This window comes from Eschrichtius robustus, chromosome 2 (genome assembly GCF_028021215.1).
Source record: "Eschrichtius robustus isolate mEscRob2 chromosome 2, mEscRob2.pri, whole genome shotgun sequence".
NCBI lineage: Eukaryota > Metazoa > Chordata > Mammalia > Artiodactyla > Eschrichtiidae > Eschrichtius > Eschrichtius robustus.
Window position 1 is genome coordinate 133343318 of NC_090825.1, and position 26312 is coordinate 133369629.

The 26312-nt window shown below is 44.8% G+C and overlaps 1 protein-coding gene across 2 annotated transcripts in view; it reads left to right on the forward strand.

Annotated features, from left to right (window-relative positions):
- Nucleotides 1-5900, forward strand: part of CYFIP2 (cytoplasmic FMR1 interacting protein 2) — a 128251-nt gene extending 122351 nt beyond the window's left edge. Inside the window, exons 30-32 of one of the 2 annotated variants that reach the window (XR_011073131.1) lie at nucleotides 671-818; nucleotides 3074-3991; nucleotides 4590-5900. Coding sequence is in view for 1 of the 2 variants with exons in the window: in XM_068536279.1 (XP_068392380.1) it covers nucleotides 671-818; nucleotides 3074-3241 (316 nt within the window). In the remaining variant the exon portion in view is untranslated. Of the gene's footprint in view, nucleotides 1-670; nucleotides 819-3073 lie in introns of both variants that reach the window. The other variant, XM_068536279.1, reaches the window with a different exon arrangement.
- Nucleotides 5901-26312: the final 20412 nt, after the last annotated feature.

A 26312-nucleotide genomic window follows, 5' to 3' on the forward strand; every position in this document is an offset into this window, starting at 1 on the left:
GCAGCTGCACTTTCCGCGACAGCGGTGGGGAAGCTGGGAAACCCCCCCAGTGGGCTGCGCTGCGTCGTTCAAGGACGAGTGATCCAGCCAAGAGATGCCCCACGGCCTCCCAGATTGCCCAGGTTGCTGTTGAGAGTTGGGGGCGCGCAGGCTGAGCTTCACCAGGCCCAAGAGGACTCGCAGCCCCCCACACCAGCAGCATCTGCTCATGCCCCCATCGTGTCCCTCCCCCAGCCCCAGTCCCTGCCCTCTCCGCCTACACTGGCCGGCTGGTCTCCTGGTTTGAAACCACCCTTCCCCTCACAGGTGTTCCTCTGGTTCCTTTCCAGAGCCAAGACAGAGCTTCATCAGAATTCTAACTGGCTACATAAATCTCAAAGGCTGGTTGGATTTTTTTTCTTGCAAATTTGTCTTCTTCAAAGCTGATTTTTCTTACATTAGTGGGGTGACAGACTGACACCTCTTTATGGCTAGCAGGGCTTATAATATGACCACAGTCCCAGGAACAAATGAGTCCACACTCACGGCTTCCCTTGTACCCATTCTGCAGATTAAGAGAATTGGCCCAGAGATGAGCCAGCTCACTAGCTGTACTGCTGGTCCAAGATGAGGGTCCCTTCCCCCTCTGTCTCCTGCTTCTCACTCCAGCTGCTTCCTCTCCCGCTCCCAGGCAGTGTTTTGGAGATGGCCTGAACTGGGCTGGCTGCTCCATCATCGTCCTGCTGGGCCAGCAGCGTCGCTTCGACCTGTTCGACTTCTGTTACCACCTGCTGAAAGTACAGAGGCAGGACGGGAAGGATGAAATCATTAAGAATGTGGTAAGCAGCTCGTGGCTGGGTCCTGGGAGTTGGGGCCCGGCCTGGCAAGCAGGCCTTTCGTCGGCAGAGGAGGGTGAGCTGCTTACGGAGGCCAGCTCCCCACACCGCAGGTAGGTACAGAGACATTCAGCAGCTGGTGACCTTCTCGTAAGAAAGCCGTGAGTCACTGGCTCGTAGCCCACTGGGATGAATCACGTCACCCCGCAGGGCAGGGCCAGCCTCCAGACCTGAAACACACCTTCCCTGTGCCAGTCAGACTCTGCTAGTGCTGCTTCGTCATCTGCACAAACTCTGACTGACTGAACACGAAAGTTGTGCAGCCACGGGGATGGGATGAGCGCTGTCATGTGTGGGGAAGGCAAGGCTGCTGCGGGAGCATCAAGAAGGGCTGTCTAAACCAGGCTGAGGGGCTGGGCGGGGGCCTCAGAAGGCTCCCCCTAGAGGCGATGCTTGGGCAAAGTCCAGAATGACCGGCTGCAAATAGCCAGGCAGACAGTGGGGTGCAGGATGGGAAGGGTGTTGTAGGCAGAGGGAGCAGCTAGAGCAAAGGCACAGAGGCGTGAGATGTATGGCTGGAGCAGAGGGTGGTCTGCAGCACCAGCTGAGGGGAAAAAGAGGCAGGAGCCGCCTCAGAATGGTTTTTTTTTTTTTGCTTTGAGGTAGAACATACGTAACATAAAATTTGCTGTTTTAGCTATCTTTAACTGTCTACTGCATTAAATTCACTCACCTTGTTACGCAACCGTCACCACCTCCATCTTCAGAACTTTTCATCTTCCCCAGCTGAAACTCTGTGCCTAGGAAACAGTAACTCCCCATTCTCCCTCCCCCCAGCCTCTGGTAACCACCCTTCCACTTTCTTTCTCTGTGAGTTTGACTGCTCTAGAGGTACTTCGTATAAGTGGAGTTCTCACTCAGCATAATGTGTTCAAGGCTCACCATGTTGTAGCATGTGTCAGTATTTCCTTCCTTTAAAGGCTGAATAATATTCCATTGTATGTATACACTGCGTTTTGTTTATCCATTCATCTGTCGATGGACACTTGAGTTGCTCCCGCATTTTGGCTGTTGTGAATCATGCTGCTGTGATCATGAGTGTACAAATAACTGTTCGAGACCCTGCTTTCATTGCTTTTGGGTATATACCTAAAATTGGAATTGCTGGATCATGTGGTAATTCTGTTTTTAATTTTTTGAGGACCACCATACTGTTTTCCATTGTGACCACACCATTTTACATTCCCACCAGCAATGCACAAGAGTTCCAATTTCTGTATATCCTCCCCAGCACTTGTTATTTTCTGTGTATCTTTGGAAATAGCCATTTTAATCTGTGTGAAGTGGTATCTCATTGTGGTTTTGATTCACATTTCCTTAGCAATTAGTGATATTAGCATCTTTTCACGTGCTTATTGGCTATTTGTTTATCTTCTTTGGAGAAATGTCTATTCAAGTGTTTTGCTTGCTTTTTAATGGGGTCATTTGGCTTGTTTTTTTGTGGTTTTTTTTGCTGTTATTTAATTGCTGGTGTTCTTTCTATACTCTGGATATTAATCCCTTATCAGATATATGATTTGAAAATGTTTTCTTTCATTCTTTGGATCACCTTTTCACTCTGTTGATAGTGTCCTTTAATGCAAATAAGTTTTTAATTTTGATGTATTCCAATTTATTATTTATTACCTGTGCTTTGGTGTCATATCCAAGAAATCATTGCCAAACTCAATGTCATAATGCTTTTCCTTTGTTTTCTTCTAAGAGTTTTATAGTTTTCACTCTCATGTTTAGGTCTTTAATCCATTTTGAGCTAATATTTTGTATATGGTGTAAAGTAAGAATCCAACTTCTTCTGCGTGTGGATATCCAGTTTTCCCAGCACCGTCTGTTGAGAGGACCATTCTTTTTCCATTGAATGTTGTGGGCACCCTTGTCAGAAATCATTTGACCATGTATGAAAGGGTTTATATCTGGGCTCTCTGTTCCATTGGTCCGTATGTCTGTCTTCATGCTGGAACCACACTATTTTGATTACTGCAGCTTTGTGGTAAGTTTTGAAACTCAAAGCGTTTTATGGTCAAGTTCACATTTCACTGTCAAGCTCTGGGCACCCATAGAAGGCCTCTAAGCAAGAGAGTGGCATGATCATTGAAGCATCAGGACCCCGGACCCCACCCTCAACTGAATTCTTCCCTTTCTCTTGATTTCTCTGTCCCCTCCTCCCATCCCTAACCTGCACATCCCCTGTCCTTCTGCAGCCCCTGAAGAAGATGGCAGACAGGATCAGGAAGTACCAGATCTTGAACAATGAGGTTTTTGCCATCCTGAACAAGTACATGAAGTCCGTGGAGACGGACAGCTCCACCGTGGAGCATGTGCGCTGCTTCCAACCACCCATCCACCAGTCCCTGGCCACCACCTGCTAGGCGGAAGGTCCTGCAAACCCTCGACCTGGAGGAGAAGAAGCAGGAGAGAGAAAGCCACAGCCAGCCTGCAACAGGGTCCGACTGGACAGTGTGTGGGATGGACCTGGAAGCAAACAAGAATCTCCCCAAACACATCTGCACCTCCTGAGGGCTGGGCCTGTGCATGCTCTCCCACGACATCTCCATGGTGGTTTCTCCATAGTGTAAATGAAAAAAAAAAAAAAGAAAAGAAAAGAAACAGGGCAGTATATGCTTTTTTCTTTTTTACTTTTTTTTCCCTCAGCTGTGTTAAGAGCCCTAGTTTTACCCTTTCTCCATCTCGTGGTCTCCTCCATCTGTGGTTGCTTCCCAAGACCTCCTCCTCAGATGGCGACCTCCAACCCGATGCCCACGTGCCACCCCAGGACCGATGTCTTAGAGATGGAGAAAAGAGTGTGGTGATGCCCCAAGATGCCAGCCTGGCCATGCGTCCACTTCCTAGCATCTTCACCTCCTCTGGCTCCCTCCCTCCACTTCCCAAGAGGGCATCTTCTTCTGCTCTGGACGCCAGGGATTCTACCACCAAGAGTACTCCCGGACCAGGCGCTGAGAGCCATGGTGAATGGGAGACGAGGTTCCTGGTATCGGTACTGTGGTAGATGGTGTTGTGGTGTTGCCTTTGACCTTCCATGGACTCCCAAAACCACATCCTGACTCCCCTCTCAGGGCACTCCTAGAGGGAATTCAGAAATGCATTCACAACTGGAATGGGTGAGTAGAATTGGGGTAAGAAGATGGTCAGGACCGCTATGTAGAAGCAGTATATATGAACACAGCCAGGGATTCCATAGTCCGAAACAGAAAGCTATTAGACCATCTCATCAGCTTGATGGTGAGAGGGTCCTTTATTCATTGAGCAAATGCTTAGTGAGCACCAAGTTTCACAGGGTAATGGACACTGGGGCTACAGCTTTGAACAGGCCAGGCATGCACTGCCCACAGCATTAGCCAGCGACCAAATTAGGGGCCACTTCTTGGCACAGAATCTCTCATCAAGGGAAACTGTCACAAGAAAGAAAATATTAAAGGGTTATTTTAATAGAAGTCAGAAACATCTTGGGGTCAAGGAGGTAAGGAATATAAATAATACTTGTCAGTGAGCTTTTAATACCAAAATATACCCCAAAGAGGAATCCTGTTCTAGTGAATCAGAACTTTTGTTGTCCTAGAAGCTGAAAGATTCCGGAGACATTTTATCTTTGGCTGTCAACTTCCTTGATGTTCCTTAACTTAGATTTTGAGGTATGGGGTATATCTCACAGGGACGTGTCTACTTCCGTTTCCCTGACTGAACCAAAATTCCCTGCAGAATCTCCTACCAAGCATGGGGAGACTGTTCAGAAGGACGGAAGCCTTTGGGAAGTGAATTTCTCATTGCAGAGCACCTCATCATCAAAGGGAATCTGTGACCCTGAGCTTGTAAGAACATATAAAGTGAGACAGCGGATATTTCTCCCCCGGCCCAGGAAGGAAAAGAAAGAGAGAAAATAGAACAGTAATGATCTGCTCCCTCAGGGCAGATGAATGGAAATGGTTTCCATTAACCACATGGCCCACTTCAACCCCATGACAAGAGCAAAGAAGTGTCCATAGCAAGAGGTTTGTGTTACCCACTCATGCTCACCAGGGAGGAGAGAGGTGGGGCTCGCCAAAGTATGGTCCAAAGGCCACATACATCAGGACCTCCTGAGATTAGCACGTTTAATGCAGATTCCTGGGCCCCATCTCACACCCATTAATTCTACATCTCTGGGAGCAGGGTCAAGAAATCTGCACTTGCCACAAGCTGGATTGTTCTGTTGCACATGAAAATCTGAGGACCACTGCTATAGAGGCCCCCTGCACTGCTACCCTTGGGCTTTGAGCTCCCTCTGAGCCATGAAAGAAAACATTTGTTGGGAAGGAAAGTGAGTCAAGGTGGAAGCTGTTAGATCCTCCTGTCTGGAGCTGCCACTTCCTATTCTGATTTCTCATTTTTTTCTTCTTGATGACCATAGATGTATCCCAAAGGCAAAAGTGAGGCATTACACCACATGGGAGAACCACCAGGTAAAACTCACCTTCAAAACCCACATAAAATTTCTAAGCTCCAGAGCCTTCCGAGTCTTCATTCCTGTCTGGGAACAGTAGCTGGCTCACTCTTTCAGATTAAGTCTGGCTATTAAGTCCTGGAGATCATTCTAAATCCTTGACCATTGCTTTGCGGAGATTTGGATCACCTGTTGGATGAGATTGCTATTTCAACAGCCCACCCCTCCCACCCTGCATTCATAGCCCTGAATTTGACCCTCTGGGCAGAATCCCATTATCCTCAAGAGATTTGATCCCAGTAAATTGAGGTCTTCACCTTTAGGAGAGACGATTTATTTCCCTGGCTCACCAGCAGCATTGATTTACGAACACCGAAAGGGTTTAATATTCTTTCCTTCCTGGTGTTACTGCCCACCCCCACTTTTGATTTTTTGTGTATCTAAGAACCAGGAAAAATAAAATCTTAGGTTTTAAAAGGTTAAAAAAAATTCTGTTTCAGAAACTGTCAAATGTACCATATTTGTATTAAGAGTTGTTGGGGATTTTTGTACAATGAATTTACATTTATTTATGGTGACTTATATTTACGCTTGTGATCAAATAATGATGTTAAATTCTTAAATCATATTTGCTATGCAGCTGAAGATGATATTTTGCTTTGTATTTTGGGGTACCTGTGTTGAGTTGATAAACATTTCCATCTCCATTAAAACTGCTTCCAAACTAGTGAAATGAGCATCTTGTCTTGATTCTGGGTCATATTCTAGTCGTCGTTGATCTGTGGAAGGCCACATGAAAACTGATGACTAAGGATACAACCTGAAAGAGAATGGAGGAGGATAAAGATAAAGAAGATAAAGACATTGCACCCTAAACTAATGGCTTGTTTTCCTTTCTCGCTGGGGGAATTAAATCTTTACAAATTGACTTGCACTGGGCAAGATATCGGAGATGGTTCCTGAGCCTAGGGGTTTCATAGTCTGACAGTGTAACTCTACAAACTAGATCCCTAGTTTTGTTTTTTGGGTTTTTTGTTGTTGTTGTTGTTTGTTTTTTATTTTTTTAATTGAAGTATAGTTGATTTACAATGTGTTAGTTTTAGGTATACAGCAAAGTGATTCAGTTATACATATGTATCCTTTTTCAGATTCTTTTCCATTATAGAGTATTACAAGGTATTGAATATAGTTCCCTGTGCTATACAGGTGTTTGTTATTTTTCTGTTTTATATATAGTAGTGTGTATCTGTTAATCCCAAACTCCTAATTTATCCCTTCCTCCCTCCCCCCATTGGTAATCATAAATTTGTTTTCTATGTCTATGAGTCTGTTTCTGTTTTGTAAATAAGTTCATTTGTATCTTTTTTTAGATTTCACATATAAGTGAAATCATGTGATACTTGTCTTTCTCTGTCTGACTTACTTCACTTAGTATGAAAATATCTTGGTTCATCCATGTTGCTGTAAATTGCACTATTTCGTTCTTTTTATGGTTGAGTAATATTCCATGTTTTGTGTGTGTGTGTGTGTGTGTGTGTGTGTGTGTGTGGTGAGCCTAGGGTTGGCCAAAAAGTTCACTTGGGTTTTTCCATCAGATCATATGAAAAACCCAGACGAACTTTTTGGCCAACCCAATATATATACACACACATATATAATATCTTCTTTATCCATTCATCTGTTGATGGACATTTAGGTTGCCTCCATGTCTTGGCAATTATAAATAGTGCTGCTGTGAACATTGGGGTGCATGTTTCTTTTCGAATTAGAGTTTTTGTCTTTTCCAGATATATGCCCAGAAGGGGGATTGCTGGATCATATGGTAACTCTATTTTTAGTTTTTTAAGGAACCTCCATACTGTTTTCCTTATTGGCTGCACCAATTTACCTTTCCACCAACAGCGTAGGAGGGTTCCCTTCTCTCCACATCCTTGCCAACATGTTATTTGTGTTCTTTTTGATGATAACCATTCTGACAGGTGTGAGGTGATAGCTCATCGTGGTTTTGATTTGCATTTCCCTGATGATTAGCGATATTGAGCATCTTTTCATGTGCCTGTTGGCCATCTGCATGTCCTCTTTGGTAAAATGTCTATTCAGTTCTTCTGCCCATTTTTTAATTGGGTTGTTTGTGGGGTTTTTTTGTTGGTTTTTTTTTTTAAAGGTATTCGCTGTGACTTTTTTTGTTGTTGTTGTTTGTTTATTTATTTATGGCTCTGTTGGGTCTTTGTTTCTGTGCAAGGGCTTTCTCTAGTTGCGGCAAGTGTGGCGACAAGTGGGGGCCACTCTTCATCGCGGTGCGTGGGCTTCTCATTATCGCGGCCTCTCTCGTTGCGGAGCACAGGCTCCAGACGCGCAGGCTCAGTAGTTGTGGCTCACGGGCCTAGTTGCTCCGCGGCATGTGGAATCTTCCCAGACCCGGGCTCGAACCTGTGTCCCCTTCATTGGCAGGCAGATTCTCAACCACTGCGCCACCAGGGAATTCCCGAGTTGTTTGTTTTTTTGATGTTCAGTTGTATGAGCTGTTTATGTATGTTGGATATTAACCCCTTATCAGTCATATCATTTGCAAGTATCTTCTCCCATTCAGTACGTCGTCTTTTTGTTTTGTTGATGATTTCCTTTGCTGTGCAAAAGCTTTTAAGTTTAATTAGGTCCCATTTGTCTACTTTTGGTTTTGTTTCCTTTGCTTTAGGAGACAGATCCAAAAAAAATATTGCTGCAATTTATGTCAAAGAGTGTTCTGCCTATGTTTTCCTCTAGCAGTTTATCAGTCTTACATTTAGGTCTTTAATCCATTTTGAGTTTATGTCTGTATATGGTGTTAGAGAATGTTCTAACTTCATCGTTTTACCTGTAGCTGTCCGGTTTTCCCAGCACCACTTACTGAAGAGACTGTCTTTTCTCCACTGTATATTCTTGCCTCCTTTGTCATAGATGAATTGACCATAAGTGCATGGGTTTATTTCTGGGCTTTCTATCCTGTTCCATATATACCATTTATCAATATATCCCTAGTTTTAAGAGGAAGCGTGGGAACTAATATTTAATGAGGCCTAATGTGCGTGGGCGCCATGCTAAATCCCATTCATCCATCCATTCCTTTGAATCAACCACCATCCCTTTTTGTGTTATATCCCACCTTTGACAAAGGGGCTATACAGTGTGTTTATTTTCACACAGTTACTAAGTGAAAGCTGGAATATGAACCCAGTTCCAAAGGATGGGCTTTTGCTGTTACACTATAGTAAATTGATCAGCCAGTCTGGACCCCAAAACTAGACTTCGAATTTGATTACTGGACTTTTGGGGGGCTTTGGGTCAGTAAGATTGAGCTAAGCCTGGTATTAGGAGAGACCCAGCATAGTGGCAAGGAAGTTCCCAGACTGAAGGCACCTGGAGACCTCTCACACTCATCGGAAAGGATGGCAGTAGAAGATCCCTAGAAGGATATGTTTAAGACCAGCACCAGTGCTTGGAGCCTCCTGTGTTACACAGCGCCTGCTTTCCTGAAGACTGCCAACAGAGATGAGTTCTAGGGCATTAGTGGCCCCCACTGCTGCAGCCTGGGAAGTCCTCAAATCTCTTGGGGCCTCAGGTTCCTCATCTTCAAGGTGGACAAAATAATCCAAGGTCCCTTCAAGCTCTGGTTTCCCAGTTCTAGGTCATTTCCTACTGGTGTACCTTGAGGAGCCTGACTACTTCACAAACTCAAAATCTTTCTCAGCCATGTGTCACCACCTCAAAGGGTTCTCATCATTAGGGCTGGTATATTTGATCTAGTGCCATTGAGCACTATTAGTCTGGAGAGATGCACAGTGAAAAGAAGATTCCATGTTCAAATAAATTTGGGGAATGCATCATGCTCTCTCCCCTCTTGAAGATCAGCAGTGCTCTGAGGAGTCCTGCAGAGCTTAATCAGCCTGGATTATCACCACATCTCCCAGATGGCTATGACCTCGGACACTCCTTTCTCTGCATCACTAATGATTCTCTCATGAAACATTCTTTGAAAACTATTGGACTAAGGGAAATCCATGTTAAGATAGTTTTTTAAATTCCCACAGGAGAAGAACCACTTACACATGGGCAGTCATGACCCTTGGGCACAATTAGGGAAGCAGGGACTTGGCAAAGTACTGAAGGAATTCAGGTGGAAAGAGGAAGCATTTTCATGATGGAAGAGCATAGCGTAGCTGAGTGGATTCACTTGCTAGGGTTGCCATGATGAAATACCACAGACCAGGTGGCTGAAACAACAGAAATTTATTTTCTTACCATTCTGGAGGCTACAAGTCCAAGATCAAGATGTCAGCAGGTTTAGTTTCTTCTAAGATCTCTCTCCTTGGCTTACAGATGGCTGTCTTCTCCCTGTGTCTTTACATGGTCTTTCCTCTGTGTCTGTGTCATAATTTCCTAAGGACACCAGTTACATTGGATTGGGGCCCATTTATATGACCTCCTTTTACCTTAATTTCCTCATTAAAGACTCTATCTCTAAATAGAATCCCATTCTGAGGTACTGGAGTTTAGGGCTTAAACATATGAGTTGAGTTGGGAGAGAAATTCAACCCATAACAATGGAGGAGAGAATAGATCTGGGAAAGGTGCTGTGTCTGGGGCCCTGGACTGTTTGAAGGCTGGGATGCCATTGCTTGAGAAACACTTCTTGAATGCTCACTATTTTCAAGCCTTCAAATAGAGGCTTGTAGGAAGAGAAAAGAGGGCTAGCCTACGATTTGGCTTTTTTTTTTTTTAATAAATTTGTTTGTTTATTTATTTATTTATGGCCACGTTATTTATTTATTTATTTATTTATGGCTGCGTTGGGTCTTCGTTGCTGTGCACAGGCTTTCTTTTAGTTGCGGCAAGCAGGGGCTACTCTTTGCTGTGGTGCACGGGCTTCGCATTGCAGTGGCTTCTCGTTGTGGAGCACGGGCTCTCGGCGCACAGGCTTCAGTAGTTGTGGCTCGCGGCCTCAAGAGTGCAGGCTCAGTAGTTGTGATGCACGGGCTTAGTTGCTCCGCGGCATGTGGGATCTTCCCAGACTAGGGCTCAAACCTGTGTCCCCTGCATTGGCAGGCGGATTCTTAACCACTGTGCCACCAGGGAAGTCCCCGATTTGGCATTTTTAGCTGAAAACCCATGAACTTTTTTTGTGCCTCATCCAGCACATAGTTTGAACTTGTGACTAGGAAACTTGGTTACAGGTGTGCCTGTAATGTCAGTTTTTGGGGGAACAAAAAATATCGTGTACAATATTTTATTGAGCTGTTCAAAGATAGAACATTTGATGAAACACATATCAGATTTTTCATTAAAACCACTTTTACACACTCGATGAAATTGCTGACAAGATACTGTTAAAGTAATTAGATTTAGTTTAGACAAGGTAAAAAAAATTCACTAAAAGAGTTCAGTAAAATCACAGAAGTCCTCAAAGAGTGAGCTGTGGTCTTGGGGGGAAATAAAATTAACTTTGAATTTACAGTCACTATACACTCACTGTGAACTATTGCTTACCATTATTAACATTACAAAAAATCAAGGGCGTCTAAATTTGTCTAAGAGGATCAAAACATATTTTGATAAATTTTAGAGAAACTGGCTTTCCCAAATGAAAATGCATGTGAAATATGCAACAGAAATGGCCTTCCAATGAAATATAAAGATACACAAACAATGAAACAAAAATATTTTGCATGACTAGGAAGAAGATGATTCACATACAAATAATTCCAAACTAACCTGTTTACAAACTACTTTTGGGCCATTATAGGTCAAAGTATCGTCTTGATTGAGGGAGGTCGGAACAAATTGAGCCGTGTACTGCTTTTAGGGAGGTTTTCTCATAATATTCCAGAACTGAAAGATTTGAAAGAACAATTCAGGAAATACTGTACCCTCTAGATACTGCTTTAAAAGGCAATGAAAACTGTAATGTAAGGGATTATTTATATAATAAATTTATTTAGTAAAATGTGAATGTTGTGTAATATTTTCTGTAATAATAATTATGCATGACCCCAAGAGTAGTTGAACGTGTATAAAATGCATAGTTAGTTTCTGAATCTAAGTGTTGCTTTAAAAACCTTATTGATAATTTCAAGTGCTACCACTTATCAGAACAGAATTTCTTCATATTGAAATCAATTTTAAAACTCTGAGTTTTAATGACTCAAGGAAGGTTGTCTAATTTGACATTACTGGCAATTGAATACAAATTATATAAAAATCTTGATGATAGAGAGTAGATTTTAAGTGTTCTTACCACACACCCCCCCAAAAAAGGTAACTATGTGAGGTAATGGATGTGTTAATTAACTTGATTGTGATGATCATTTCACAGTACATTCGTATATCAAAACATCATTTTGTACACCTTGAATATGTAAAATTTTATTTTCAGTTGTACCTCAATAAAGGCAGGAGCAGAGGGAATCTTTTTTTTTTTAATTGAAGTATAGTTGATTAACAATATTATATTAGTTTCAGGTTTACAGCATAGTGATTCAGTATTTTTACATTATACTCCATTAAAAGTTGTTACAAGTTAATGGCTATAATTCCCTGTGCTATACAATATATCCTTGTTGCTTATCTATTTTATACATAGTATATATGTCTTAATCCCATACCCTATTTTGCCCTTCCTTGCTTCCTTCTCCCCATTGGTAACTACCTTTTTTTTTTTTTCTGTATCTGTGGGTCTGTTTCTGTTTTGCTATGTACATTTGTTTGTTTTCATTACTAGATTCCACATATAAGTGATATCATACAGTGTTTGTCTTTCTCTGTCTGACTTACTTCACTAAGCATAATATTCTATCTATAGGTCTATCCACGTTGCTGGAAATGGCAGAATTTCGTTCTTTTTTATGGCTGAGTAATGGTCCATTGTATATATGTACCACATCTTTATCCATTCATCTACTGATGGACACTTGTGTTCCTTCCATATCTTGGCTATTGTAAATAGTGCTGCTGTGAACGTTGGGGTGCATGTATCTTTTCGAATTAATGTTTTCATTTTTTTCTGGATATATACCCAGAAATGGAATTGCTGGTAGTTCTATTTTCAGTTTTTTGAGGAACCTGCATACTATTTTCTGTAGTGGCTGCACCAATGTACATTCCCACCTACAATGTACAAGGGTTCCCTTTTCTCCACATCCTCACCAACATTTGTTATTTGTAGACTTTTTGATGATAGCCATTCTGACAGGTGTGAGGTGATATCTCACTGTGGTTTTGATTTGCATTTCTCTAATAATTATTGATGTTGAGCATCTTTTAATGTGCCTGTTAGCCACCTGTTATGTCTTCTTTGGAAACATGTCTATTCAGGTCTTCTGCTCATTTTTTGATTGGGTTGTTTGTTTGTTTATATTGAGTTGTATGAGCTGTTTATATATTTTGGATATTAACCCCTTGTCGGTCATATTGTTTGCAGATATTTTCTCTGTTCCATAGGTTGTCTTTTCGTTTTGTCAATAGTTTTATGTGCTGTACAAAAGCTTTTAAGTTTAATTAGGCCCCATTTATTTATTTTTGCTTTTGTTTCTTTTGCCTTAGGGGGCTGATCCAAAAAGATACTGCTACAATTTATGTCAAAGAGTGTTCTGCCTATGTTCTCTTCTAGGAGGTTTTATGGTTTCAGGTCGTAAATATATATATTTAGGTCTTTAATCCATTTAGAGTTTATTTTTGTATATGGTGTGAGGAAATGTTCTAATCTCATTGTTTTACATGGAATTGTCCAGTTTTCCCAGCACCACTTATTGAAGAGACTGTCTTTTCTCCATTGTGTATTCTTACCTCCTCTGTTTAGATTAATTGACCATAGGTGCGTGGGTGTGGGAATCTTGATTATAAAAACATAATAATGTTAAAATGAAGGCAAGAAAAATAAATTTTATAGAATAAATACATATTAACTTATGAATTATATCTCTCTTTATTTTAGCCAAGCCAATATCACTGCCCCAAGAGCAGAACACCCAGAAATACACAATGGTAATTAAATTCAGTCATCTTTGGAATTTTTTCCAACTTGTAGTCCATATAAAACCCATGACTTTATATATACCTTATTTTGTGTTATAAAAGTGTGTTTTGTCTTTAGGGAGACAGAGTGTATTTCATAACAGTTTAATAGTGTGATTTAGAACTCTTACTTATTTAAAGACATCTGGTATGTAGTACTTTTGCCCCTGACCCTGCAGACGTTGGGAGGGGGCTGCTCAGATCCTGCCTTCAGTTCCCCTAAAGTGAATAAGCCAGAGGTGGGAAGGGACAAAGACGCACTTCCCTCTGGGTGAGAGGAGAGTAACCAGCCCCCAAAGCCAGCCCCCACTTCCCCATCTGGTTTGATTTACTCTGATTTCCTCAGTCTGTGCTCCCCTCTCAGCCTGTTCCCCACGTTCCCAGATGCTGCTCGTCTGGCTAGCCTGGAGCTTCCGGCAGAATGGGGAAGGCAGAGGGTTTCCCTGGGAAAATATGCTGTGAGATGCTATCAGAGCTAAAAATATACGGTCCCTAAGCTCCACCCTCATTAGTTAGAATAAAACCCAGGGATTTCTGCCTTCTGGTGTTTCAGACCAACAGGAAAGGAGGAAATCAAAGAGCCCCTGGTTGGGGCATTTCTTAAACACTTCTGGCAAGGAGCCCAGCCCTGAGCTGCTGAAAGCTCGCTGGACTCATCGGGGCTGCAGTGGGGAAGGGACTGATCTCCTGGGTTCAGCCCATCCACAGCTGCCATGTAGTCTCCTTTAATTTGCTCCCCCTGTCACCAACATTCCCATCCTATACTCAAAGATCCAGGCTCAGAAAGCAATACAGGTTAAACAACCACACCAAGGGCTCTTTTCAGTTCATCCTGGGGTCCCAGGCCCCCTTGTCCCTTCTGAGACGCTCACACCTGCCCCTGTCTGCCAGGAATGCGCCCCTACCTCACCTCCACCTCCCCATCTTCACAGACTCAGGCCTTCCATCATCCTTCAAGCTTCACGTAAAACACCCTTCCTCCTGGAAACCTAGGTCCCAGTTGCTCTGTTCAAATACTCTCTGTGCATTCTCTACTTGACCTTCTTGCCATTTATCAGAATTATAATTCAACGTTAATTGTGTGACCGTTTCATGAATACAGTCCATGACTATAGAGATTGCATCCGTCTTGCTCACCCACCATAGGGCCTGTGCCTTACACAGCAGGTAACACATCGAAAGTGTTCCATCTGTGTCCGCTGATGGCATCAATCCCCCTGTCTCCTCAAAAAAGTTTGCCATGTAATTGGTGTCAACAAGTTAGCCTGCCTTAAAACAGCAGCTGTCATAGAAGAGAATAAAGGACTAATTGTCAGGCGTTGACTGCGGCCATGATGGTTGTACTATATAGGGCGGTAGGGAGGCCTGGGGTTGGGATAGAGGCAGGAGGGACTGGGGCAAAGTCCAGAATGCAGCAGAGTAAGGGATGGGCGTGAAGTCTGGGGGCAGGCATGGAGGCAGAGCCTGCTGGGAGTAGTTCATGGTGGTGTTCGTTTTCTCTCTCTTGGGAGCCTCCTTAGCCAAGAAAGGGGGCAAAAAGGAGTAACTGATTAAAAGCTGGGTTCTTGAAAACCCAGCTCTGCCAGGAACTAGCAAATTCTTAATCTCTCTTAATGTCAGGTTCCTTATGGATAAGACTAATAGTAGGGATAATACCTATTTCTGCTGTTACTGCAATAATCAAATGACAGTATGCATGCATTACCTTAGCACAGTGTTTTGGGGAATCAAGCACCTTCCTACTCTCAGTGCAAATGAAAGAGGGTGTAGCCCTGTATTATTGCTGCTTTAAAAAACTACCATGAATTTAGTGGCTTACAGCAGCACAAATTTATTCTTACAGTTATGGACATCAGAAGACCAAAGTCATCCAATGTAATCACTAGGCTATAATCAAGGTGTCAGAATTTCCTTGGATCATTGTGAGGGCTGGAAATGTTCTATATTCTTATGAGGATGGCAGTTACAAGGGCGTATACATATGTAAAATTACATCGATCTTCACACATCATTTTAACATTTGTGCACTATTTTTTATGAAGTGTTGCCTCAATAAAAATGTACATTTAAAAATTTAGGATTTTTTTCGTGTGGCCAAAAGCCAAGAATTGTTAACCTGAGTCCCCCTGAAATTCAGTGCACAGTGGTGTGTGTATGTAGGTGTGTGCATCTTTCTGTGTCAAGCGTTCACAATTTGTGTTAGATTCCTAAAGCAACGTGGGGCCCCTAAAAAGTTAAAAATTACCAGTGAAGCCTTTCCCTAAAATGGGGACCACTCGCTCATGGCTCTGCTGAGGTTTGACTCAAGGTCATACCACTCTGTGCAGACCAGGCATTCTGGAAATGCAGGATGGAATTGGAGAGGCATAAATATATTTATTGGACCTGTCACAAAGCAAACAATGACATTTTTCTTGGGCAGCAAAAAGCAGATAATTATCTCCAGTAGATTTTTAGCTCAATTTTAAAAAGGCAGCAGCCAATCCAGAGTTGGACAGCTCTGTCCCCACTCCTTCCCCCCACTGCCTCTCATCCCCATCCCCATCAGGGTGGAGGTCCTCCAAGGTGGAACGGCGGCTTGGCCCCCTGCCCCACCTGACAAGCCATGAGGAAACCTTAACCCACGCTCTGGATTCCTTTGGAACCTCTCTTCCAGGCCCAGCTTGCAAACCAGAATTTCCAGTGTGACTGTGTTGGCAGTAAGTTAATTAAGCAGCCAACAAGGACTGGGTGCTCCCCGCTGTGGATGTATCCAAAGGGGCAGGGCAAGGCATCTGGTCCTCTGTCTCTCTCCGTGGTAAGAGGCAAATGGGAGGGATGTAGCACAGAGAGCGGAGGCCAGCAATGAGAGTAAAAGCCCCATGGGGTGGGAATGCAGAAACTGAATGTATTGAGTGCTTAGTGGATGAATGCCAGGCTCTGTGCTATATAAAGACTTTACATAAAAGAATGGACTCTGATCCAGACAGCCTAGGAGTGAATCCCAACTCAGTCACTTTGTAGCTGTGTGGCCCCAGGGCCAGTCGCTTACTCAGTCTGTGTGCTTGGACCCTCCTCTGTAATATGGGTGTTACAGGAGTATCTACCCTAAACTCTTCCACATAGCTTCTAGGCTGGCTCCCGCCTAGCCCTCTGACTTTTTCCTTTTTTTTTTGATTGAGATACAATCCACTTACCATAGTTTATCCTTTCCAGTGTACAATTCAGTGGTTTTTCTTATGTTCACAAAGTTGTGCAACAATCACCTGTATCTAATTCCAAAACATTTACATCATCCCAAAAAGAAACCCCATACACATTGGCAGTCACTCCCTACTCCTCCTCCCCCCAGCCCTGGAAGCCATTAATCTACTTTTTGTCTGTATGGATCGACCTTTTCTGGACCTTTCGTATAAATGGAATCGTGTAATATGTGGCCTTTAGTATGTGACCTCTTGCATAATGTTTTCAGGATTCATGCATGTTGTACCAGGAGGTATCAGGCCCTCATTCCTTTTTATGGCCAAATAATATTCCACTGAATGGATGTACCACACCTTGTTTATCCATTTATCAGTTGATGAACATTTAGGGTCTTTCCACTTTGGGGCTATTGTGAATAATGCTGCTATGAACATTTGTGTACAACTTTTTACGTGCACATATGTTTTCACTTCTCTTGGGTATGTGCTAGGAGTGAATGATTTTATCTTGTATCACTCTCCTGCTCCTTGTCAAAAGGGCCTTCCTTCTATCTCTCAAACAAACCAAGCTTGCTTGTACCTCAGGGCCTTTGTATTAGCCATCCCCTCTGTCTGGAAGGCTCTTCCCCCAGGTAGTCCCATGATTCACTCCTTGTCAGTCACATCTCACTTTAAACGTCACCACCTCAGTAAGCCCCCTTCCCACACCATTTTATCAGTCATTCCCTGCCTCTTACCCTATTTCATTTTCTTTGTACCTATTATTACATTCTGATTTAATACTTTTAAATTTATTTGCATATTTGTAGGACATCTACCGTTTCTAGAATGTAAGCTCCAGGAGAGTAGGATCTTGTCCACCATGACACTAGCTATCCCCGGTTGCTTGAACAGTGCCTGACATGCAGTAAGCACCTATTAAACATTAGTGATCATTACTTGGTACCTCAGAGCAAACTTAGGCAGTAGGTCCTACTATTATCCTCATGTTACAAATGAAGAAACTGAGACTCAGAGAAGTTAAGTGACTTGGCCAAACTCCTACAAAGTAGGAAGTCCAGAGCCTGGGTTTGGTGCCAGGACTGTCTGGATCAAAGCTGGTGCCTCTTGTATGAAGCTTACTGCTTACTCCAGCTCCTGAGTCACAAACTGACTGTTCCAAGACTTTCTCTGAGCTTAGACAAGAGGGCAAGGAGGCAGACATGTGGAGAGTGTCTGATCTGGCAGCATCAAGATGCCTGGCCCCAGGGGCAGGTGGTAGGAACACCCCTCTCCTGGGAGCTTTGGCTGGAGAAAGGGCTCCTCAGAGCCACCAGCCAATCCCTGCCCCCCCCCACCACCCCCAACAGCAGGCTCTCTCAAGTAGCAGACCTCACCTCCAGTGCCACCGTCATTCAGGTGAACTTCGTTTTGCACAAACTCCAGCAGGGACAGTGGTAATTAACTAACTTCTTCATGCCAGGTGCTGTTCCATATATTAACTCACTGACACCCCCAATTAGCCTGATGAGATAGATGCCATATTGTCCGCATATCATCAAGGCCCAAGGAGGTTCAGTAACCTGCTCAAGAGCACCTGGCTAGAGAATGGTAGAGCAGGATAGAAGCCCAGCCTGTCCAACTCCAGGTTCCTGCTTTTAACCACTACTCCATCCTGCATCTCAGTGGTGAGTTTGAGAATAAGGCTTCATTTACAAAAGAATCCACCACCAGGTAGCTGTGTGACCCTAGACAACCCATGCAAGCTCTCTGGCCCTTAGTTGTATTATCTGCATAAACAGACAAGAATCAGCTTCTTTCCCAAGTGTGTTCCTTAGAACCAGATGTTAATAGTATTATGTGGGTTCCGTGTGGGTGGGGGGGTGGATTCCATGATCAGTGGGATTTGGAACACTCTGGGTTGAACCAAATTGAGCAGAATACTTTATAGCAGGACTTCTCAGGGACTTTAATATGCTAATAAGCAATTTGCATCTCTAAGAGGCAGGTTGAGGATGTAGCATTTCCCAAACTTTTTTGAACACAGAACAATGTAGAGAAGTGTTTCATGGAACACAATTTGGGAAACACTCATTAGAGATGCTTATTTAAAGGAAAAAGGCAGTTTTTCCTGAGATCAGAGAGAATTCTCTTCCCTTTCCTTACTTTCACTTTCTGGGAAGAGAGGGAACTGTAGACATTCATGGACCCCCTTCAGGCCTGTAGGGGACCTTTGGGGCATTTAGTGTGGAGACAGGAAAAGAAATACATTTACTAAGCCAGTTCTGTGAGTATGACCTAGGTTGTCTTTCATGATTCTCAGAACAGCCCTTTGGGGCAGGTTTAATTTACGAAGGTGGTATATTGCAGGTGAAAATGCTGTCTTTGGAGTCAAACAAAAATGGGTTTGGTTTGCATCTCAGCTCTGCCATTTGATAGCTGGATCTATGTGAACTTGTGCAAGCCCCCTAACTTCTCTGTGCCTCAGTTTCCATATCTACAAAATGGATAATATGACACCTACTTCAAAAGGGTATTGTGAGGGTTTGCTGGTATAATACCTAAGAAGCCCTTGCATATAGCAAGTATTCAGTAAGAGGTAACTTTATTACTATCATTATCATCATCATTATCTCTGTTTTACAGATAAGACCCAGGAAAGGTAATCACTTGCCTAAGGCCACACAGCTACCATGTGTGGCTGAGGTGAGACCCATACACCACCCCAAGCCTACTCTTCCTCTCCAGGATCCCCAAAGGAGGCTGAGCTAGTTCCAAGCTTGAAAATAAAACACCTCTCCCACCTCACACCGCTCATTGCATGCCACTTCGGAGTGTGTGGGCATTTCCCCTGAGACCCAGATGGTTCCAATTACATAGAAGTGTTCAGACCCACTTGGCAGCATCGTGCCTGTGTTCCAGGGCTCTGACAGCTGGCCCTGGAGAACTGAGGAGGTCCTGAGCCCACGGGCATCCCTTCTAGAGCCTCCCCAGCAGGCAGACCGCGTGGAGGCCGAGGCACAAGTTTCCAGGCTCTTGCCCTGAATCAATGAAAGAGCTCCTTTTTAAAGAGGTTTATGTGTTGCCCTTTCATGTAACTTTGGAAAAAAGGTTTTGATGCCTACCCCCACCTCACCATCAAAAAGAAAAAAAATCATTAAAAATCCTTCATTTTCATAGCACATAATGTGGAAACTGAGACCTATGTGAGAAAGACCTGCCTCAGGTCCAGAGTGTTAGTGACAGAATGGGGCCCAGAACTCACATGGCCTGACTCTCTTTTTTTTTTTTTGGCTGCGTTGGGTCTTCATTGCTGCGTGCGGGCGTTCTCTAGTTGCAGAGAGCGGGGGCTCCTCTTCGTTGAGGTGCACGGGCTTCTCATTGCGGTGGCTTCTCTTGTTGCAGAGCACAGGCTCTAGGCACGTGGGCTTCAGTAGTTGTGGCACGCAGGCTCAGTAGTTGTGGCCCACAGACTTAGTTGCTCTGCGGCATTTGGGATCTTCCTGGACCAGGGCTTGAACCCATGTCCCCTGCATTTGCAGGCTGATTCTTAACCACTGCGCCACCAGGGAAGTCCGGCCTGACTCTTTTTAATACCAGCCTCTCAGACATCAGAGTCCAAGATGGGCTTATTTTTTAAAATCCAAAAGGGAAAACAGCCTAAATTTGTCCTTCATTTTTTAGTTGACTCTTCCCATTTTAGGATCAGTCTTCCCTCTGGCCATGAAGCTCACTGTGCCCCCTCCCTGTTCCTACATACCAGATGCTGCAGATCCAAAGAGGTGTAGAGGACCAGCAACCCCACGGTCCCCCACCCTGCGGCTGCTGACCAGCCAGAGGCAGGAACGAGGATGAGACTGCCTCAGTGCTTTGAGGACCCACTCAAATCCCAGCTTAGCCACTTCTTATCTGAGTGACCTTGAGCAAGTCACCAGACCTCTCAGAGTCACTGTCATCAGTTGTAAAACTAGGATAACTTCATGTACCTCATGAGATTGCTGTAAGGATTAGAGGTTAATACGTGCAAAGAACCTGCAGCACAGAAGTTGTGCAGCAAGTAAGAGTTCATATCAGTATTATTATTTTAACTCCAGCTGGTTTTAGGTAAGATCTGAAGTTCTTTTCCATACACAAAGTGCATTAGGCTCTCTGCACACCCACACCAAGGCCAAGCAGTGCTGCCCTTCCGCATACATTCCTCAGGTGAGCTCTGCTCTCCGTTGTAATGTGAAACCCCTTCCACCTGTAGGCAGATATTCTGATGGAGGATCCCTTAAACACGGTGTGATCAGCTTGAGAAGAGCGGTCAAGAAATGGCTCCAGAATCAGGCTGCCGAGTTTCATCATGGTCCCACTATTTAATTGCAGGCTAGTTACTTGACCTTCCTGAGCCTCAATTTTCTCACCTCTGAAACAGGAATCATAGCAGTACCTAACTCATAGGCTTGTTGTGAGGAGTAAATGGGATAATGTGTGTAAAATTCTCAGTGCACCGGCGCAGCCTTAAAAAGTGACCAAAAAGTAATACCTCTTATTATTTGCCCTAAGGTCAGCCCTTTCTGCCCAGAAAGAAAGCATAGTAGTAGATTAAAGTGCTGGATTGGGATTCCAGTGACTTTGAGTGAAGTACTGATTCTGCCACAAATTAGCAGAGTGATGTTGGGCATGAACTTGCCCCTGTCTGTGCCTCAGTTTCCCCATCTGCCAACTAAGAGGGCTGGATTCCTTGAGCCCTTCCAGCTCTAACTCTGAAGGATGGCTGATGAGAAGATCGTATGGCCACTCCATGTAGTTTCTGGATGGTCCCAGTGTTCCCAGCTACCCCATACAGAGGAGGACGAGGAACAGGTCTGGGAAGAAGACCCTGGCCTCCTCAAACCAGTGCCGTGGTTAAGAGCACTACTCTGGGGTTGCCCAAGCCCAGCTTGAAATTCTGTCCCCACCACTGTGTGTGACCTTGGTACAGTCACTTCACTTCTCTGAACCTCAGTTCCTTCATCTATAAAATGGGACTTAACATGGTACCCAGAGTAAGGGATTGTAATGACCAGGTGAGACAATGCCTGCAAAGTTCTTAGCATTCAGAGGAAGGACTCAGTGTGCTGTTTTAATAATCATGATTGATGCCAGTTGCACGTGGACCTCATCTCTGGGCACGGTGCTCTTCTTAGGGCCAGTCTGAGTGCACTTGTGTCCATCCCAAGCATTATTTCTTTTTTTTTTAAATTAATTAATTAATTTATTTATTTATGGCTGCGTTGGGTCCCCGTTGCTGTGTGCGGGCTTTCTCTAGTTGCGGCGAGCGGGGGCCACTCTTCGTTGCGGTGCACGCGCTTCTCATTGCGGTGGCTTCTCTTGTTGCGGAGCATGGGCTCTAGGCGCGCGGGTTCAGTAGTTGTGGCACGTGGGCTCAGTAGTTGTGGCTCGCGGGCTCTAGAGCGCAGGCTCAGCAGTTGTGGCGCACAGGCCCAGTCGCTCCGCGGCACGTGGGATCCTCCCGGACCAGGGCTCGAACCCGTGTACCCTGCACTGGCAGGCGGGTTCCCAACCACTGTGCCACCAGGGAAGTCCCCCAAGCATTATTTCTTAACGCTCTTTATGAGCATAAGACAGTAAAGCTCTTTTTGAGGACAGCAGTCATCCTGGGGAACCACGTGGAAGAGAAGGGTAGGCCGGCCTCTGCATACCGACCATCTAGATTCCCATGATTCCAGGTTGGCTTGAAGGAGGAGACAGCCCTCTCTCCTTCCCCTCCCTGCCCAGAAGACCAGCTCTCCAGGACTGAAAAGGACCATAAGCTACATCTTTTCCAGCCCTTTTACTTGGTGTAGGATGCCAGGAGAAGTGGCCTACCCAGGTGTCATGGGATGTTACTAGACTTGGGACTCTAAGTAGTTTGTGTGATATTGAAGAGAGTGTCTACATTTGATTCTTGGCTTCTCACGGAACAGGCTGTGTCCTCACTGGACTGGAAAAGGGGATAATAATAAACCTTTGCTTCCCAGGGTTGTTGCAAAGATTAAAGAAGGATGCATATAATATATAGCAAGCCCTCTATAAATAGCATTCCTATTGCTCATGTCTCTACTCTATATTCCTCCCCCAGTGCTTTTCGGCCGTACCACACTGGAAACACTCAGTGCACTGATTTTGGGATTTCCTTTCAGCTGTGAAGGTGTGTGAGAGTAGTAGCATTGGTCTGGAGTACCAGTCTGGAAACCTGATTGGAACCCTGACTCTGCCTCTCTGTTGCTCTGTGACCCGCCACTGGTCATCAAGATCCTCTCTGGCCCTCAGTCTCTTCCTCTGTAAGAGCACTGTCCAACAGAAATAGAATGTGAGCCACAGTCTATATATAGTTGTAAATTGTTCAGCAGCCACTTTATAAAAAGTAAAAAGAAGTAGAGAAAATTAATTTTAACAATATATTTTACTTAACCCAGTGTATCCAAGAAATAATCATGTCAACATGTAATCAATACTAGAAAATTGTTTAATGAGATATTTTACAGCTTTTTTCTTATTAAGTTTTGAAATCTGGATGATTCTTGATCTGGGGTGATTCGGGCAATTGTCTGGGATGTTTTTGGTTATCACAACCAAGAGGGGTAGAGGATGGCAGGTAGAGGTATGTGTGTACTCTTGGCATCTAGAGGGCAGAGACCAGGTGTGATGCTAAACATCCTACAGTGCACAGGACAGCCCCCCACAGAGGATTATCTGGCCCCAGAGGTTAACAGTGCCTGGTTTACACATACAGCACAGTTCAGATTCGCCACTTTCCAAGTTCTCAGTAGCCACATGGAGCCGGTGGCTACCATATTGGACAGTGCAGCTCTATAACATAAAACATTTGGACATGCACTTAAAAGCCAGATTTTTAGGAATTTGGGTTTTGGTCAATTTGTTTTCCTGCTCGTCCCTGAATAAGTGACCAAATGAGATGTGGCTGGTTCACCCGTCCCCGGCTGGCTAAGGACAGAGCCCATCTGTCTCTGGCTATGTAGACTCTCTTCCAAAGCTATCCGCCCTCCCCTGGGAGACTGAGCCTGGGGTGGACAGTGAACCCTGTTGTTCTTTTCTGGGGAGACAATGCTGCAGGCCCTGCTACCTACCTGACAGGGCTTTTGTGGCTCAGGGAGAAAAGGGCTTTGTCAGGACAGCAGCCGAGGAGCCTGCAGTTCAATGGGGCCCTTTATGTCTGCACTCCCGGGACGCTCGGGATGCTCGATGCCAGCCCTGGGGAGGCCCCACCCCCTCCTAGGCCAAATGGGGACCCTGAGGCCCAGAGAAGGTATAGAAGGCCCTCCAATAGATGCCAGTTCCCTCCACCTCAGCCCACTGCCCTGAAACATGAAATCCACCTAACTCTGAAAAGCCCTGTCTCAAAGCACAGGGTGAACTCAGTATTGTCCTTAACCTGGGCAAGGAGGCCCCTGCCCCCTACCCTGAACTTTAGCAGCTCCATAGATCACAAACACATACACAATTAATGTATTAAAGTCTCCCAAGATCCAGGCCCATCTCTGGCACAAGGCAACTATAACCAAACATCTTCTCTTGTGACTTAAAAAGCCCAGGCCAAAGCAAAGCACTCCATCTCTCTCGTCCTGTGTCCTTGGAACAAAAGCGATGGAGTTTGAATGCAGTGAGAGTTTGAGGGTTGTACCTTGGCCAGCCTCAGAGATGGACACTCTTTTATAGCACAAGTAGGATCTGAGCAGCAGAAATGCTTAGGTAAGAGAAAAGACAAACTAAATTCCTTGTCAAGTCCTCCCTCCCAGGTGGCATGGATACATTCATTTTTCTCTAATGAAGTATCATTTCCCGGTAGGGCCAGTCACCAGTTTCTGGCTCCTTTGTGTCTTGGAAGTACTCATGCTGGTCTTGGAAGTATTCACCTCCATTTGAACTCTGGTGCCACATCCCTCCAAGGTTAGGGACAGGCCTGGGTGTTAGGGGTAAAGATAAATGAACTTGGATCTGGTATGTGGGCAAGACCTGTGGCTTCCCTTTCCTTTCTAACCTCTGCCCTACCCACCCCGCCCTGGACCCCATGGTGGTTCACACACACACACACACACACACACACACACACACACACACACACACACACACACACACACACACACACACACACACACAAAGGAGCAGGAAGGACTGTCTTATTTGACAGATAGGGAAACTGATCCTTCTGGAGAGAAGGTGACTTTTTAAAGTCATCCAGCAAGTTAAGGGAAGCCACATGCTGCGAGGACCCTCCCTTTGAGGCCCAGCTAGAAGGCCACCAGCAGAGGGTGGGGGGTGGTGGCTTGGGAGACAGGGTGAGGACATAGCAGCTCTGTTTACTCCTGGCGCCCTCAGTTATTGGCTATGGGACCTTGTGGGGACGGGGCGGGGGTAGTTTATCAGTATTTAAAATATGGCTTTTTCTATTCCTATACAAAATGTTATTAGGGGAAACTGGTGATAGGTATATGGGAACTCTGTGAAATATTTTTGTAACTCTTCTGTAAATTCAAAATTACTTCATAATCAAAAAAATTTTAATACCGTTTTCCCTCATCTGTACCATGGAGATTAGCACCTGCCTCACAGAAGGCGTAAATGAGATAATGCCTGTAAGGCTTTAGTACAGTATCTGTCCCGGAGTGAAGACTCAGTAAATAACTACTTTTAAAAGCTACTTCCTCCAGAAGGCCAGTGACCTATCAGCACCCACCACTACTTTCTTGGCAGTCCTCACTACTTGGGAGCACAAGTTATTTCAGCCTAAAATGCCAGGCTTGGTGTGGCTGCTGGGAGCATGCATTTCATCTTGGCTCTTCTGCTTCCTAGCTAGGACCCCGGGGCAAGTTACTAGATCACTCTGTGCCTCAGTTTCCTCTCTATAAATCATAAAGCTACAAATAAGTTTGTCATGAGGATTAAATGAACTGGGATTTTTCAGCACTAACAGCTGTGCCTGGCCTATAGCAAGCAACACACAAGTGTTTTTAAGGTCAAGCTCAGTGTTTCTCGAACTTTTTTTACTAGCACCCACAGTAACAAATATACTTTCCATCACCACCATTTTTCTTTTTGATGGTGATTTGGAAAACACCAGTCTCTAGACAGTTGATCCCATTTTGTTTCCCCTATTAATAACATATAAGGTTCTTGGGGGACAGGGAATATATTTGATTCATTTTGGTCTCCAATTACTTCATTTCCTTCTTTCATTCAATTTACCAAGCTTGTATCACCCATTCATTCCACATATATGTATCGACCTTTATTGAGCACCTACTATGTGCCTGTTGCATATTAGTGCCCCAGCGCAGATCAGACCTACGTTAAATGAATAAATAAGGCAGGGAGGTAGGAAGCCAGGAAGGCAGGCAGGAAGGAAAAAACCCAGGGTCCTGGATGCCCATGCCCCGAGAGAGCCCCAACTGGCAGCAGTTCCCCCCTTTTAGTCCCCACGTTCCCACTTCTACCTCAGCCAGAAAATTGCCCCCTCTCCAGCCACCCTGGAGCCCATCAACTGTCTGGGTGCCGGTCCGGCGTCTCGAGGAGAGGCGACGCCCGGGGACCCGCCCCCTCACCTCCTGCCTGGGGCGAGGTGGTGACTCCCTTTCCGGGAGCCAGGCAGTCTCCGCGCCCCTGGAGGGCATGCGCCCCTTCGCGGGCAACTCGAGCACAGGGCCCCAGGCCCAAGGAGTTGCCCAAGAGGCTGGGCGGCTCCTCCCCGGGGACCCTCCCCCTCTGGGGCGCGTCATTCTCCCCACCCCCGGGTCCGACCCCGGCTGCTCC